General features: G+C 41.2%; 2 protein-coding genes across 3 annotated transcripts; both read right to left on the bottom strand.

Moving 5' to 3' along the window:
- Positions 1-1,312: 1,312 nt before the first annotated feature.
- On the bottom strand, positions 1,313-4,604 carry cunh5orf34 (chromosome unknown C5orf34 homolog). 2 transcript variants are annotated; one of them, XM_076154258.1, is made up of 11 exons: positions 4,358-4,604; positions 4,165-4,254; positions 3,694-4,062; positions 3,248-3,513; positions 3,067-3,165; positions 2,560-2,680; positions 2,285-2,376; positions 2,137-2,206; positions 1,906-2,003; positions 1,753-1,799; positions 1,313-1,597 (listed from the first exon to the last, which is right to left on the bottom strand). In XM_076154258.1, the coding sequence occupies exons 1-11, from the start codon at positions 4,562-4,564 to the stop codon at positions 1,416-1,418; spliced, it is 1,641 nt and encodes a 546-aa protein (XP_076010373.1). In that variant the 5' UTR covers positions 4,565-4,604; the 3' UTR covers positions 1,313-1,415. The 2 variants fall into 2 exon arrangements, with proteins under 2 accessions (XP_076010373.1, XP_076010374.1); XM_076154259.1 differs by lacking the exon at positions 1,313-1,597 and having other exon boundaries at positions 1,756-1,799; positions 1,906-1,942.
- Positions 4,605-7,267: 2,663 nt separating this feature from the next.
- vps33a (VPS33A core subunit of CORVET and HOPS complexes) lies at positions 7,268-12,966 on the bottom strand. The gene is made up of 13 exons (XM_076154326.1): positions 12,821-12,966; positions 12,298-12,363; positions 12,017-12,144; positions 11,689-11,875; positions 11,301-11,417; positions 11,005-11,179; positions 10,658-10,851; positions 9,860-9,986; positions 9,423-9,490; positions 9,074-9,211; positions 8,779-8,916; positions 8,518-8,686; positions 7,268-7,878 (listed from the first exon to the last, which is right to left on the bottom strand). The coding sequence occupies exons 1-13, from the start codon at positions 12,920-12,922 to the stop codon at positions 7,685-7,687; spliced, it is 1,803 nt and encodes a 600-aa protein (XP_076010441.1). The 5' UTR covers positions 12,923-12,966; the 3' UTR covers positions 7,268-7,684.

Raw genomic sequence — 12,966 nt, 5'->3', positions numbered from 1 at the left:
TTGACACATTTTTGAATTATATTTTACTCTACTTATGGTATGTTATTGTTCTTCTTGTTTTATTTTATTCGTTGTTTTTATTGATACTGCTTTTTAGTTTTATTCTACCACATATTCGTCTGTCAACTGAATGTGTACTGAAAGCTATTGTCGACCACAACAAATCTCTCTGTGTGTGAAGACCATAAGTATGAGAATATACTGATTTAATGGAACTTTCCCAAAGGAGTTCATTTAAAATGGGATATATGGTAAGATAATGGGATATGTTTAAAAAAGGATTAAAGGATTTTAAAGGAGCATTGTTTTTGGATATTTGATATTGTGTCCAACCCTAGACCCTCTGTGGCTACTTTTGCGTTAATGTAATAATTATAACTACCACTAGGTGTCACCCACACACAAGCAGGGGTGAACTCCATGAACTCGAGTTCAGAATTAGTAACACTTAGTAGCACACAGTATATTCAAGGTTTGATTGAAAACGTGTGTTTAATTTGTGCCTATATTCATTTAATAGTCGTTTTCATTGAGACAAATTACTTGCATGTTTTTCCTTAAAAGGTGATCTATTTTGCCTCATGTTGCTTGTAACCATCTCATTTCTATTCACACATCAACATTTTGAACTATTACTCAATTTAAAGAGAGAAGAAAAGCATAAATTGTTAAATGGTAGTTTCAATGAAAATGTCAATTCACCCTCCCCAATGATGGCTTTACAGTGTTTCTGAGCCTGTGTTGTTGTTTTGACATCAGATGGTGCCCTGATGTTATTGTAACGGTCATTTCACTGTATCCGCCACGGATCAGTCTGCTGATACAAAGTGTGATCTTCAATGAGGCATCTGAAAAAGAGCCAAGGAACACTTCACATTGGATGTTTTTATCAAACAAGTAGCGTTCTTTTAACAAGCTCAAAACATCCACCATGTGATCATGGAATCTGACACTGACGTATGAAACACCCCCTCAGCATAGATTCCTATTGTATGTTTGTCTCGTTTTTCTTTTTCTATTGTGCATTTCACAACTGTGTCTTGGCACTGAGACGATCTTAATGATCTGTCTGTGCTTCAAAGGCACATCTGATTTCCCTCTTTCACAGCAAAGGCATGGCATCCACTTCTGGACTTAGTGGACTGGCCCTTTAATGTAGGATGTGATAAAAGTCATATTTGTCATACAGATCTTCACCAGCATCGAATAGCCTTTAAAACATGTTTGAAACGTTTTCTACCTTTGGCAAACTACGGCAGTTCTGTTTTGACCCCAAAGAAGACGTGCCACTATCACATAAATGTACATCTTTATTTAGTGCAAAACACCTTCATATATATGTATATATATTAAAGAATGATGACCTCAATCACAGACATTTCTTCTGAAACCTTTCATTTAAAGGCAGAAGACTTTCAAGTCAGTGTGGTTGCTGAAATAAGAGCATCAATGTCGTGTATAGCTTTGGATGTTCTGTGAAGGGCTTCAGCAATGCAGTTCTCATTTACTGGTTCAATAGTCTCCTCTTCTATAGGAGGACCTTCCTGTTCTGAAGAACCTATTAGCCTCCTTGGCAGATTGCTATTTTCAAGCAAAACTGGACACAGGATGTTAAAGAAAATGCACATTATTAAGAATACAAGTTCTCTCCCAGGAATACACTACTCTACTGGTTTGGTTCACTAGCAAAACAATAGTCAATATTAATTCATTAGTCACTTTAGATTGACTCATATTAAAGCTCAAGGATACAGTTGAAACGTTTGATCTTCTCCAGTTCTGCAGTTACAAGATCTGACCTGAAATTAACAGAACATCCCTCAGTTTTACACAAACATTATATACACAGTATTAAAGTGTTCAGCTCTCAGTGGTATAAAGCCAAAAGAATCAGGGGTAACTCACCGACTATGCACTGAATTTGTTATGTTCCACTGACTATCTGTAGGAGCAGAATTAGGCAGGTCGTCTTCAAGTATCACAGGCTCAGAAAAATGTCGGCCCTATAAACAATAATAGAAATATACAAGCGTGTAATAAATTAATTAATAATAATATTCTCTAATAATAATAAATAAAATAGATTAATGTGAAAATAGACTAGATAGCATTTGGCATGTAAGCCAATTCTCTGACCTGCTGCAGGCAGCTGGGTGTGACAGGGAGCTTCAGTGATTGCTTGGCTTGATTGTAGCAAGCCAGGATCCTGTAAAACAGGGATGTGACTCTCAGGATTCTAAATCAGTCATTGCATTCATTAGTTGGCGATGGAGCGGTAGGTCACCTGCTTGCACGTGTCACAATGGATCGTACAGAGTAAAGCTGTCCAGGTACATCAGGAGGAAGGTTGTTCAGATGGTATGTTAACCCTTTCACCTGTCAAACAGACATATTACATGTATTAACTTTATGCAATATAGAAAGACTTGAATAAATTGCAACTGTAACCCACATAGCCTTGGTAATTTGTACCTCCAACACCAACAAACAGTTACATAAAATGTTATTTCAATGCATCAGAATGTATATATGAATATGAATGTATGATCTGAAGTTGACCTCTCCTGCCAGCAGCTCTGGCTTGTGATGTGTAAAATAAGCATCAAGGACGCCGTTAGAGCGGATGACGGATCCATCTCCTGGAGAAACCTCGATGACCGAGATAGAGCCACGGAGTATTCTGTAAAGGTGACACATAATCATATTCATAGTCATATTGTAGCTGTGTATAATATCTGTATCGCCACAAACATGTATGGTTTCATGCCTGAAGGATTCTGACAGAGAAAGGTCAATGCAGAACAGCTACTGGCTGTAATTAATACAGTAGTTCTTAATGTAAAAATGTGTTTTTATTCATTATAATGATATATTTATGACATAACATTACCAAATGTAGTAGAGGCACAAGCAATTTTGGCATTTAATTCAAAAATCCCATACAAACAGATATATCATCAGATATAATATTGCCATGTCATTTTGATAACTTTCAAGGTTTTATATAGTAAAAATGCAGCCAAGAGACTTGATAAATGATAAGACTCTTGGGAACCATTTAAGTACCTGTAGATCACCCCATGGCACCACATCACTTTAACCAGCTCCACTGGAAGCTCCTGCTCTGAATGTTCCTCCAGGTCCAGAGGATCTTTAATCTTCCACCTTAAACAGATGAGAAAGTTTAGGATGAGCGCTGCGTCTTCATTTCTGCATAATTCACTCCTGTCAATTCATGAAAACGCACCTGTGCCAGTGAGGAGAAAGACAAGTGAGAGGCAGCACCTGAGGGAGGTCGGACATTCTTCCCTCACTGGGATTGTCCATCGTGTTTGTCCCCCTGTCTGTAAGAGGACAATCCGTGGTTATGTCCATTTCGGCACTTCCAGGAGGCTTGGAGAAACGAGTCATCCAATGCTGGCGAGCTAAGGAGAGAGGGTAGCACCACATGGGGGCCACGCCAGCGCAAGAGTGATGCTGCACCACTGTGGTGGACTGGTACATCTGTTCTGGCTATGAAGAGGAGATAAAGATGATAAATACCCAAGCAAAGCTGACATATACATACTTAAATATTTTGACCTGAAGTTCTTTTATCTACCTTTGTTGAACACACTTATTGTAAGTCGCTTTGGATAAAAGCGTCTGCTAAATGATCGTAATGTAATGTAATGTAATGTAATGAAGCATTACCTTGGGTGGAGAACAAGACCTTGATCTCATCGGAAAACTCCTTCTGCCTTCCTCTTTGGTCTTATCGTTGACGGTTTGCACACAGCCTGCGTTGCCCCTCGGACAGGTCTGATTGCTCAATGGCTGCTGATTCTGATCATCTGGGTTGCCATCGAGGTCTCCCCTGAGATGTTGAACCCTGTGCTGCTGGCTGTGCCCCTGGCTGAGGCTGCAGGTGAATGTGACTGAGAAGTCCTCTCCTGAAGGCGACAGCGTCAGCGCAGCTCGTCCCTCCGTCGACCTGATGATGGTCTCGCCTCCAGGTCCAAGCTCAGCATCACAGGATGACCTCTCAGGCCACTGTACCCCCGAGTCCAGAGAGAAAAAGGGCTGGTGGAGTAATGGGGAATCGTTTAGATATTCATAGCTTTATTACATTACAAAAGCAAGGCAATGAGCTTTTATTTTGAAGGGCTTAGAAGAGAAGCGTACCTTTTTGTGGACATCAGCTATAAGTTCCTCCGGCAGGTATGGCCGACTGGCGTACTTATTCCTAAATACCAACGCAGCTGCCAACAACTCCTATAAACATCACCACGTTAATAGAAAAGCAACTAAAACAAACAGTAAATTCAGAAAGTGGAACAAATAAGCCTTAAACGTTTTAAGATCTTATCTGTTGTACCTTATAGGTGCTAATGGTGAACCTCGTCCTCTGTCGGATCTTCTCGGTGGTCTGCAGAGGATGGCCGAAGGGTTCGGGCGCTTTAGCCAGCAGGAACTCGCAGCCACACGGCGACAGTTGTAGCCGGGAGCCGTTTCCGTAGCGAACATCCACCGACTCATCTTCATATATGATCATTAAGCTGACATGAGCGTTGTTGCTTTCCATTACATCCGCGCGTGAACCGTCAAACCTCTCCAAACACAGTGACGTCACCTGACGGAGTCGTTTGGTTTGTTTTTGGCGCGTGCTCCTACCGCGAGAGAGCGGGCGGGGCGAGGCGAGGTCACGTGATTGTGTCATAGCGAAAAGGTTCATTTTTTGAATTCAAGACTAATATGTTGACAAATGTTATAGCTGAGTTTTAAACGCGCTGCACAGTACGCGACAAAATACTACAACAAACTTTATTATCAGAATCATGTAGAAACAGATTTTTGTGCAGGGTGAGATAAATAGAAATGACTGCACCCTTTCAAGCACTGTCTGCTTAAATGTCACAGGACATCAAATAATAATAACAAAATCTCCTTGGATTTTCCCTTCATTGTAATATCACACAGACCTTAATCGAATCAAGCAGTTAACTAATAACAACCATTGAAAATGCCAAAATAATTTATTGCTTCATATTGTCTGAAATTCCATTTTAACCACAGTAGCTAAGATAGTGGTCTGCTCAGGTCTAATGTTTCATAATGTGTATTACATTCCCAAGATGGCCCCTGGCCTCTTTTGAAACTCAACAAACTGCATTAGTCAGGTGGAACAGAGATAGAAATAGATTTACTGACCCCATGCAGACCGGAATCCAGACACCCGTGGGGGCCTTAAACAAAGTGGAGGTACCAGAAAAACGAGGAAAATCTTCTTTTCACTAATTAATTCAACACCAACACTCCACAATGACTATATGCATTATTTACTTAGACATTGTTGCCAGAAACTGTTGATACTATATGACAGTACATGTATAGGCCATGTGGGGATAGTTTATATCAATTAAGGGATGACAACTTTATAAATATTCATTTATATGTTTCATTGATGTCACTTTGTATTTCAGGAAACAATTTGTCGACCACACATTTAGATATAGGCACAAATATTTCTAATGCAAATAAGCTTACTTAGATGACTTTCGATGTAGAATCCCTCTGATGAAACACAGAATTATATCCAGCATAAGTAAAAAATCACATACACAGGCTTAGCTTTGCTGCGTACTGAAGAAAATACGCAAAAGAAACAAAATTATCCCTGTGCTTCCTGTTGTTGTCAGGCCTACATGGCAACATTATTTATTTATAGGACTTGCACAGGCCACAAATCCCACAAAAGTCTGTTTTAATAACTTCATAATTGAGCCAGAGGTCTGCAACAGGCCTCTTCTAGTGTCCTTTTACTTTCCAATCATAAAGTAAGTAGTCCAGCGGGCCAGGAGCAAAGCACCAAACAGCACAGTGTAACTGAAGAGAACAAATTTCATGACTTCTTTAAATGTTCGGAGGAATCGGATGAACAAAGGCTCCACATCCAGATCCAAATGTATCTTCAGCCTGCGGCCACTTTGACTCAGGGGTCCCATGTTTCCTCCTCGACCCATGATTAGGCAAATTCTGCAATCACACAATTTTGTCAGATTTACTGTTGGATTCTAAAACAAACAAGTTGTTAAATATATTTACAGTGAGTGCACACTTTCATCAAGTAGCCAAGAACTTTATCCTCCACCTAAGTGCAAAAGCCTTGTAAAAGCTGAAGCAGCGGCTCCATTGTCCTTTGTCTGCTGTTAATAATTAATCTGTACATCAAACTAAATAGGTTCAGTATTGATCTGCTCTCTGGTGGTTTATACCCAGAAATTGTGCACACAAAATCTCTTTAAATATTTCGGTTTGTGTTTTATAAGATTATAAAATATGCAGCATGCAACAACTCCATTAGTCACGGCATATTAATGATTAATAGTTGAAATAATTATTCCAATATGTCTTAGCAATATGAACCAATGCTCAAAACTGACTTCACGCAAATCCAAACACTAGATTATAAACACTATTTTCAAACCATTTAAAATATGGCTGTGTGAATTATTTAACTTGACTTTTGCATTAATTAACAAGCTCAACTCTGGATAAAATTACATACATCTTAAAATAAGCATACCTTGGTGTTGTAGGAGCAGGGCAGGAGCTGATCCAAAAGGGGCTCCTGTTCTCCCAGCGCTCAAGTCCAACTTGGTGTGTGTGTGAGTTCCCTTGAGCGTTTCAAGCTCTTATGGCAGAGGAGGAGCCAACAGTGATAACAGATTATAAGGGGCTGAAACCCTTGGGTTTTCCTAATGGAGGGTTAAGCCTTCAGTGCACCTGCTCCTCAAATACTGGAAATCCAGTAGGTGAAAGGAAATTTACAGATGGCTTTTGTATTTTTCCATTAGATAACCATCATCGAGGAAATTAAAATAGATTGGCCAAAGAAGAGAACACCAAAATATCTAAGTTCAGTCAGCAGGGTCTCCCAATGTTTATAGTGGAAGGCACGGAGAGGCCATTGACTGAAACAGATCAAACTACCTCCTGCAGCACATTTATCCTCTACCGGAACATGGAGCAAATGGCTTCCTAATTCAATCAGTGTCCTCCACTGTCAAATCACAGGCTGCTGTGGGTTGAGCCCTGCAGACGGCGCAGAGACATTATCGGCTGATCGGGAGGCCTGTTATAGCGCTAATTGCTCCTTCAGAGAGCTGGCCGGCTGCTGATGGATACACTCCCATCTCTGCCTTTCATCTCCTCTCCCTGATTTCAACCATACTTTCCACAAATGACCCACATTATGCACAGTAGCTTCCAAAGTACAAAAGCATGATCTCAGTTAGCCGATTGCTCGACTTTAGTTTCCTTTTTTTATTGAGTCAAAAGCCATACGCAAAAGAGAAATTTGACAAACAAAAGGCATTCATTAATCATCTTTTACATTATATTATCATAAACATTCTTCAAGTTTCATACATATATACAGAAGCTCCATATAGAGTGTTGGCAACACAGATGGAAAGACGGGACATCATACTGCCGCATTAGATCGGCATTACGTAATGTTGTCTGAGTGCAAAAAGGAATGGGGAAAAAAAACAAAAGAGCCAGCTGATAATTCAGCACCACAGACATCAATAAGACACCTGCAGAAGACTGACATGGGCATAAAAACAACGCCAAAGGTCTTGTGGCTGATGGCGTGTTTGATGTGCCCAGGTGTCTCCACATCCATTAAACTGCAGGTGACTCAGGGGGTCTGAGATTCCGGCCGGTCCATGAGGGATTTGATCCAAGTTGTACCGTTCATGAGTTTGGTGGTGGCGATAACGTATTCCATCCCGCTGTCTTCCATCTGCGAGAGGAAACGCAGAGCGGCTATTTCTGCGTACGTCACTCCTCCGAGAAAGAACACCAGCGTAGTCCGATTCTCCCCCTGCTGACCTGTGTGACAAGGAGACACCCGTCACTCAATCAATGTGGTAAACCATACAAATGCCATCTCACGTTAAACACAATTAAATGTAAAAGACATCCATGTCCCTTCCGCTACAGCACAATATTTAGGAATGTGAAAACACTAATTAAGCCATCCCCCTCCCTTAGATAGAGTCCTCAATTATCACCTTTTAATATCCAATGTGAGGCAGACATGTAGAAACAAGTCATCCGTCTAATACCCAAATTCACAGTTCTAATTAGCACATTTCACATGGAGTGTATAATTAAATGCATTATTCACATCCGTGCATCAACTACCGGTGCCACTGGCCAATATGATACCACTGAGGAAAATCAGAGAGAATAAGAAAGAAAGCGCTGATGGTCACTGACAAATTAACAAATGTGCGTGTTTGTTCGTTCTTATCTTCAACACAGACAGACACAAAAACCAACACACACCAACAGGAGCTCTGTCCTACTGTCAGCTTTGTGCCATCAATCTGCTTGTGTTCAGCCTTCAACTGAACCCGAACAAAGCCGGTGTCTTATCTACATGTAGCACACAGGAGAGCATGTGACTTTGGTTCTATTTCATTGGCAGCAGGGCAAACTGTGCCCACAGTTTGTTTGCGTGCTTACGTTTCTTATGAAGCCCGGCGGGCAGCTGCTGCCTCTCCTCAAAGTGTGGGCCTGGGAGCATCTTTAGCACTTCTTCGATGCTACGCCACCCGGGCCTGGCCAAGACCTGGGTCAGTCGGATGCTGAGTGGAGCGTAGCCACTGTACACATAGGAGATGTCATTGGGGTTCTGGGAAAGAAACAAACACCAGCACAAAATCAAGAGGTTGGCACAACTTTGAAAGAACATGGGTTCAATTCTCAAACTAACAAATTCTCTACCTGTTCATTGGCATCCTCCATCCACAGTTTGAGGGTTTTTCTGATGGTGGGGTAGTTGTTCCTTGAGCTTGTCTGTGGCTTCAGAAGACCCCCCTTCTCTAGGTTGCTCAGCGTTAGAATGTGTTCATAACCATAGGTCTTTACAAAACACGAAGAAACAAATAGGAGTTTGTCAATAAGAAAACACTTACTAGACAATTACTCACAGAACATGATTCATAAAATCTTAGAAAGGCTTAGTTGAGGCAGAACAGACACAAACACAGGTATGAGTAATACAGCAGCTGACAGGTACCTGCAGAATCTCCCTTTTGTAGTAATCCAGCACCTTCTGCTTGAGGCCGTTGTTACAGACCGACTGCATGCACACCAGCCGCAAAATCTTTATGAGAGGATCTTTTTGGGCAATGGAGTCCTCTATGTAAGTGTTAACCTTGATAAGAACGAAAAAGTCATCAGAACTGCAATGCATCTAGATATTAAAAAACATAAATCACTGCCCCTTTAAATCACAGGGGAAAGCCATGAGTAATACACCGATGCCTTGGTCTATAAGCAATGGTTGATTGGTCAAATGCAGTAAACCAAGTTTTTAGCATTTTACAGTTTTGTATTGGGCAAACAGGTGAAAGGATGAGGAATACCTTGTCTGTATCGACTCCAGTCATGAACTCCTGCTCCACTGTGAGATTATCAAAGAAGGCCTCAGAAGCTGAAACCAGACATTCCATTTGATTTCATCGCATATATAAAACACGTGGGCAAGAAAAGAGAAGTAACTTCAACACATTGAGTTCTTAGAAACAGTAAAAATGCAAGAAAACTGCAAATCATAATTCTTATCTAACCATATACATTGTTTACATTTACAGGAACAACAGACCAACTTGTAGATGACAAATCAGGTCTGTTTTTAATGCCGCTGACATAAACATTCCTTCAACGGCGTTATAGATCAGAGTGTTCACAAAGCACGGTGCCTTTAGTTATATAGGAATAGTAGGTCCACACTCTAATGAAAGTGATGAAGCGATACCCTGGTGTGGTGAAAACAGAAAAGAAGAGGAAGAGGGTTACGCACTGGTGATGTCTTTGATCAGCTCGGCTATGGACGTGTGGTTTGCCAGAGAGCTTCGTGCCGCCTGCATGTGAGGCAACTGGGACACAAACTGCTTTATCTCTCCCACTGTTTTGGCGTTGTGGCGCTCCTGTGAGACAAACGCATACAAACACCACATTCATTTACCAGGTTTCCATAACGGAGGGCAATTTTCAAACCCAAAAAGTCACACGGCACCTCAGAAAATGGAATTAGATGTAGAACAAGTCCAGGCATGGCAGATCATTAAAGTGGACCAGAAATGATGTTAGTAAGCAGTGGCTCCTGTGTGACACCATCATTACACAAAAGACACTTTTCTGCAAATTTCACACACCACCGAACATCTCCTCTCTGTCGAGTGTGTACCGCCTATCTGTAAGCAACATCAACAATTATTTTGGATTGTGAAAACCTTTTTACCATTAGAGGTTCTTTATTGGAAGTGAATGCGTTTAGTTGTTGAAGCTAATGGCGTAAATGTAAGATAGCTGGCCTTGTTAGGCATTATGCATGAAAGCTAAGCATTTAATCTTATCTTTCAATGATTATCACTTCCCCAACCTATTGGTTTTCTATAATGATCCTATTTTAGTAAAATCACAAAGAGATTATGATTAGATTAGATTATCTAGAATGTCGGCAAAGCGTGTGAGCAAATGTAGCCTCCAGTAAACACAAGATATTGAGACGTTATTTCCAATGTGTTATGAACATTACATTTTCTTTACAACATGCAAGGATGGGCAGCTGAGGCAGCCAAGTTAACCTCAGACTAACCTCGAATGCAGCAGAGATGATCTTGGCCTTCTTGCTCAGTGCCGCTCCCACAGCGTTGAAATTTTTGTCCCGGATTTCTGCATATAACTCCTCTGCTGAGTTGAGCTGTAACTTCTTGGGCTCTGTGGGTAAATCTTTACTGGCTTCACCTTGCTTCTTCTGCGCAAACTTCTCAGGAGGCAACTTGACATAACCTGTAGATTAGAGAAGGTGAATGAGAGAGACCGGTGGTGAAAACAAGAAGTAGACATTCAGGACAAAGCAACATCAGCATTACTACACAAACGGCACATTCACATTACTTTGATATTTGTGTAAAATGAGACAAAATCCAGTTTCATCCTCACCATTAGTGATCCCATAGATCTCATCAATGAGACCCTCATAGGTGAGCTGTGTGGCCACAGGCGTGAGCAGGTCAACATTGCGGTCCAGGAGAAGCAGGGTATCGAACACAGGCAGGATCTGATTCTGACTGCCGGCAAACTCCCTCTTCATCCTCAGCATCATGTTTGCGACGTGCTGCGAACACCACACAAAGTTCCTCCTCAAACTCTTGTGTGCGCCTGACCCGAGTGTCTGTTCTACTGTAACTATATTCCCTTGTAATCATTTTTTCCCCAAATCATTGCACTATACTCACTCGTGCACATTCTCCTTTTCCATAAATCTGTGGTATCGTACCATACAGTGCCTGCAACGTCATGAGGCCTTTGGCTGTGTGGTAAAGGCTTGTTTGGTCGTTTTCCAAGTAGCACTCCTGTTTGGCACAAGGGAGTTCAATAAATGATTACACTTCTACAGCTGTAAATCATGAGTTGTGATATTTTCGAAAATCATTGAATTTAAACACTTGCAGGCAACTACAAGTCCACTTCAGTCCAAGTTAGACTACATCATACTAAAACAAAGCTGATATCACGGAGCAGTAACCACACACTTAGCAGTAAAATGTGTACATATAGTGTTGCTGTGACGTTATTAAGGGAAGCGAGGAGTGAATACATCTGATGTATACAGGTTGAACGCACCCTGAAAGCACTTTCATACTCCATGGAGAGCAGGTCACCATCATAAGGAATCAGGTCCAGGATATACTCGTCGATGTTGATGAAAGAGCCCAGCACGCCCTGCTCCTTCAGCCGCTGCTCACACAGCATGCTCCGCCGGGGCACAAACAGAATGTGGAAGTCACGCGATGAATGCATCTTATCCTCGCTGGAGCACAGAGAAGATAGAGAGAGAGAGAGAGAGAGAGAGAGAGAGAGAGAGAGGAGACTTGAATACCTGACTCACATGGATGACAGGCTTTGATATGTTTGTTAGCTGTAGGAATTTCAAAAAGAGAAATAAATTAACCTGGAGACATTCTCAGCAATGATGTCCATGAGCTCCAATCTGGGACGGACAAAGAAGATGATATTCTTGACGTCAGCAGATGGGAGTCGGCCGCTTTTGAGGGTGAACATCTTCTCCACTTCATGTTCCTGGAAGACACAGTCACAGTACGCTGATCACTTCTCTACTATAAACTGTAGATCTCAATCTAAAACAATGTATGTGTATTTCGTCAAAACAATGTTTGAGTTGTTGGGAGATCGTCTACAATCCAAAGCAGTATGTGAACAGACAACACTCACCTTCAGTAAGGAATACTGAGCTATCAATCCGAAGGGTCCCGTCAGATATTCATCCCAAACGATGGCCTAATGATCAACAGCACAACATTTTAATCATTATATGCGCATTTTATTCTCACACGAAAGTCTGCTTGTTAAAGTATATTCATGTATATTTATGTTTTTTCATGCTTATTTGTTTTTATCGGTTGCACAGAATACAAATGGGGACGTAAACACGCTCAGACATTGTGGATCTTGCTCGAAAGTGTTACATAGATTAAAAGAATCACTCATATAAACCGTAAGATCCTTATTGCATTATTCGGCTAATGCTAAAAACATTAAACTGATTCCAATACAGCATATAGGCCAAATCCACGGACAGAATGTCTTCAAGTGTCTCTTAACCAACAATGAACGTGTAATTATTGCAGAATCCATAGGCCACTGCTATGATGAGCTAAAGAGACACACATTGCATTAGCTTGCATTAGCAGCGACCAGTTAGCTTGAGCTCAGTTTGCAGTTGTACGTTTCTTACTTTGCTTCCTGCACATTTGTCCAAAAACTCCCGTAGTTCCTTTCGAGCAGCTTCTCTTAAAATGTTTAAATTAACTCTTCCGTATGACAAGTGCGCAGCCATTTTTCCTAAACAACAAAACTAATCAGGTGACTGCAGTTGTGAGG

Source organism: Genypterus blacodes, unplaced genomic scaffold (assembly GCF_046128005.1).
Source record: "Genypterus blacodes isolate CSIRO-AG114 ecotype Tasmania unplaced genomic scaffold, CSIRO-AGI_Gbla_v1 ptg000061l_1, whole genome shotgun sequence".
In the NCBI taxonomy this organism is placed as follows: Eukaryota; Metazoa; Chordata; class Actinopteri; order Ophidiiformes; family Ophidiidae; genus Genypterus; species Genypterus blacodes.
Note: the sequence above shows the minus strand (reverse complement) of the source record. Positions and strands in the feature narration are given on the sequence as shown.

Bases quoted from the DNA above. Each gene is read 5' to 3' on its own strand.
- cunh5orf34 (XM_076154258.1), bottom strand. From the start codon at position 4,564: ATGGAAAGCAACAACGCTCATGTCAGCTTAATGATCATATATGAAGAT. The intron at 1,800-1,905 runs GTGAGTTACCCC...TGTTAATTTCAG, and splicing joins ACAAATTCAGTGCATAGTCG to GTCAGATCTTGTAACTGCAG. The intron at 1,598-1,752 runs GTATCCTTGAGC...TCCTGTGTCCAG, and splicing joins GAAGATCAAACGTTTCAACT to TTTTGCTTGAAAATAGCAAT.
- vps33a (XM_076154326.1), bottom strand. From the start codon at position 12,922: ATGGCTGCGCACTTGTCATACGGAAGAGTTAATTTAAACATTTTAAGA. The intron at 11,876-12,016 runs GTTAATTTATTT...TCTGTGCTCCAG, and splicing joins ATTGCTGAGAATGTCTCCAG to CGAGGATAAGATGCATTCAT. The intron at 9,491-9,859 runs GTGCGTAACCCT...GTCTGGTTTCAG, and splicing joins GCTGATCAAAGACATCACCA to CTTCTGAGGCCTTCTTTGAT.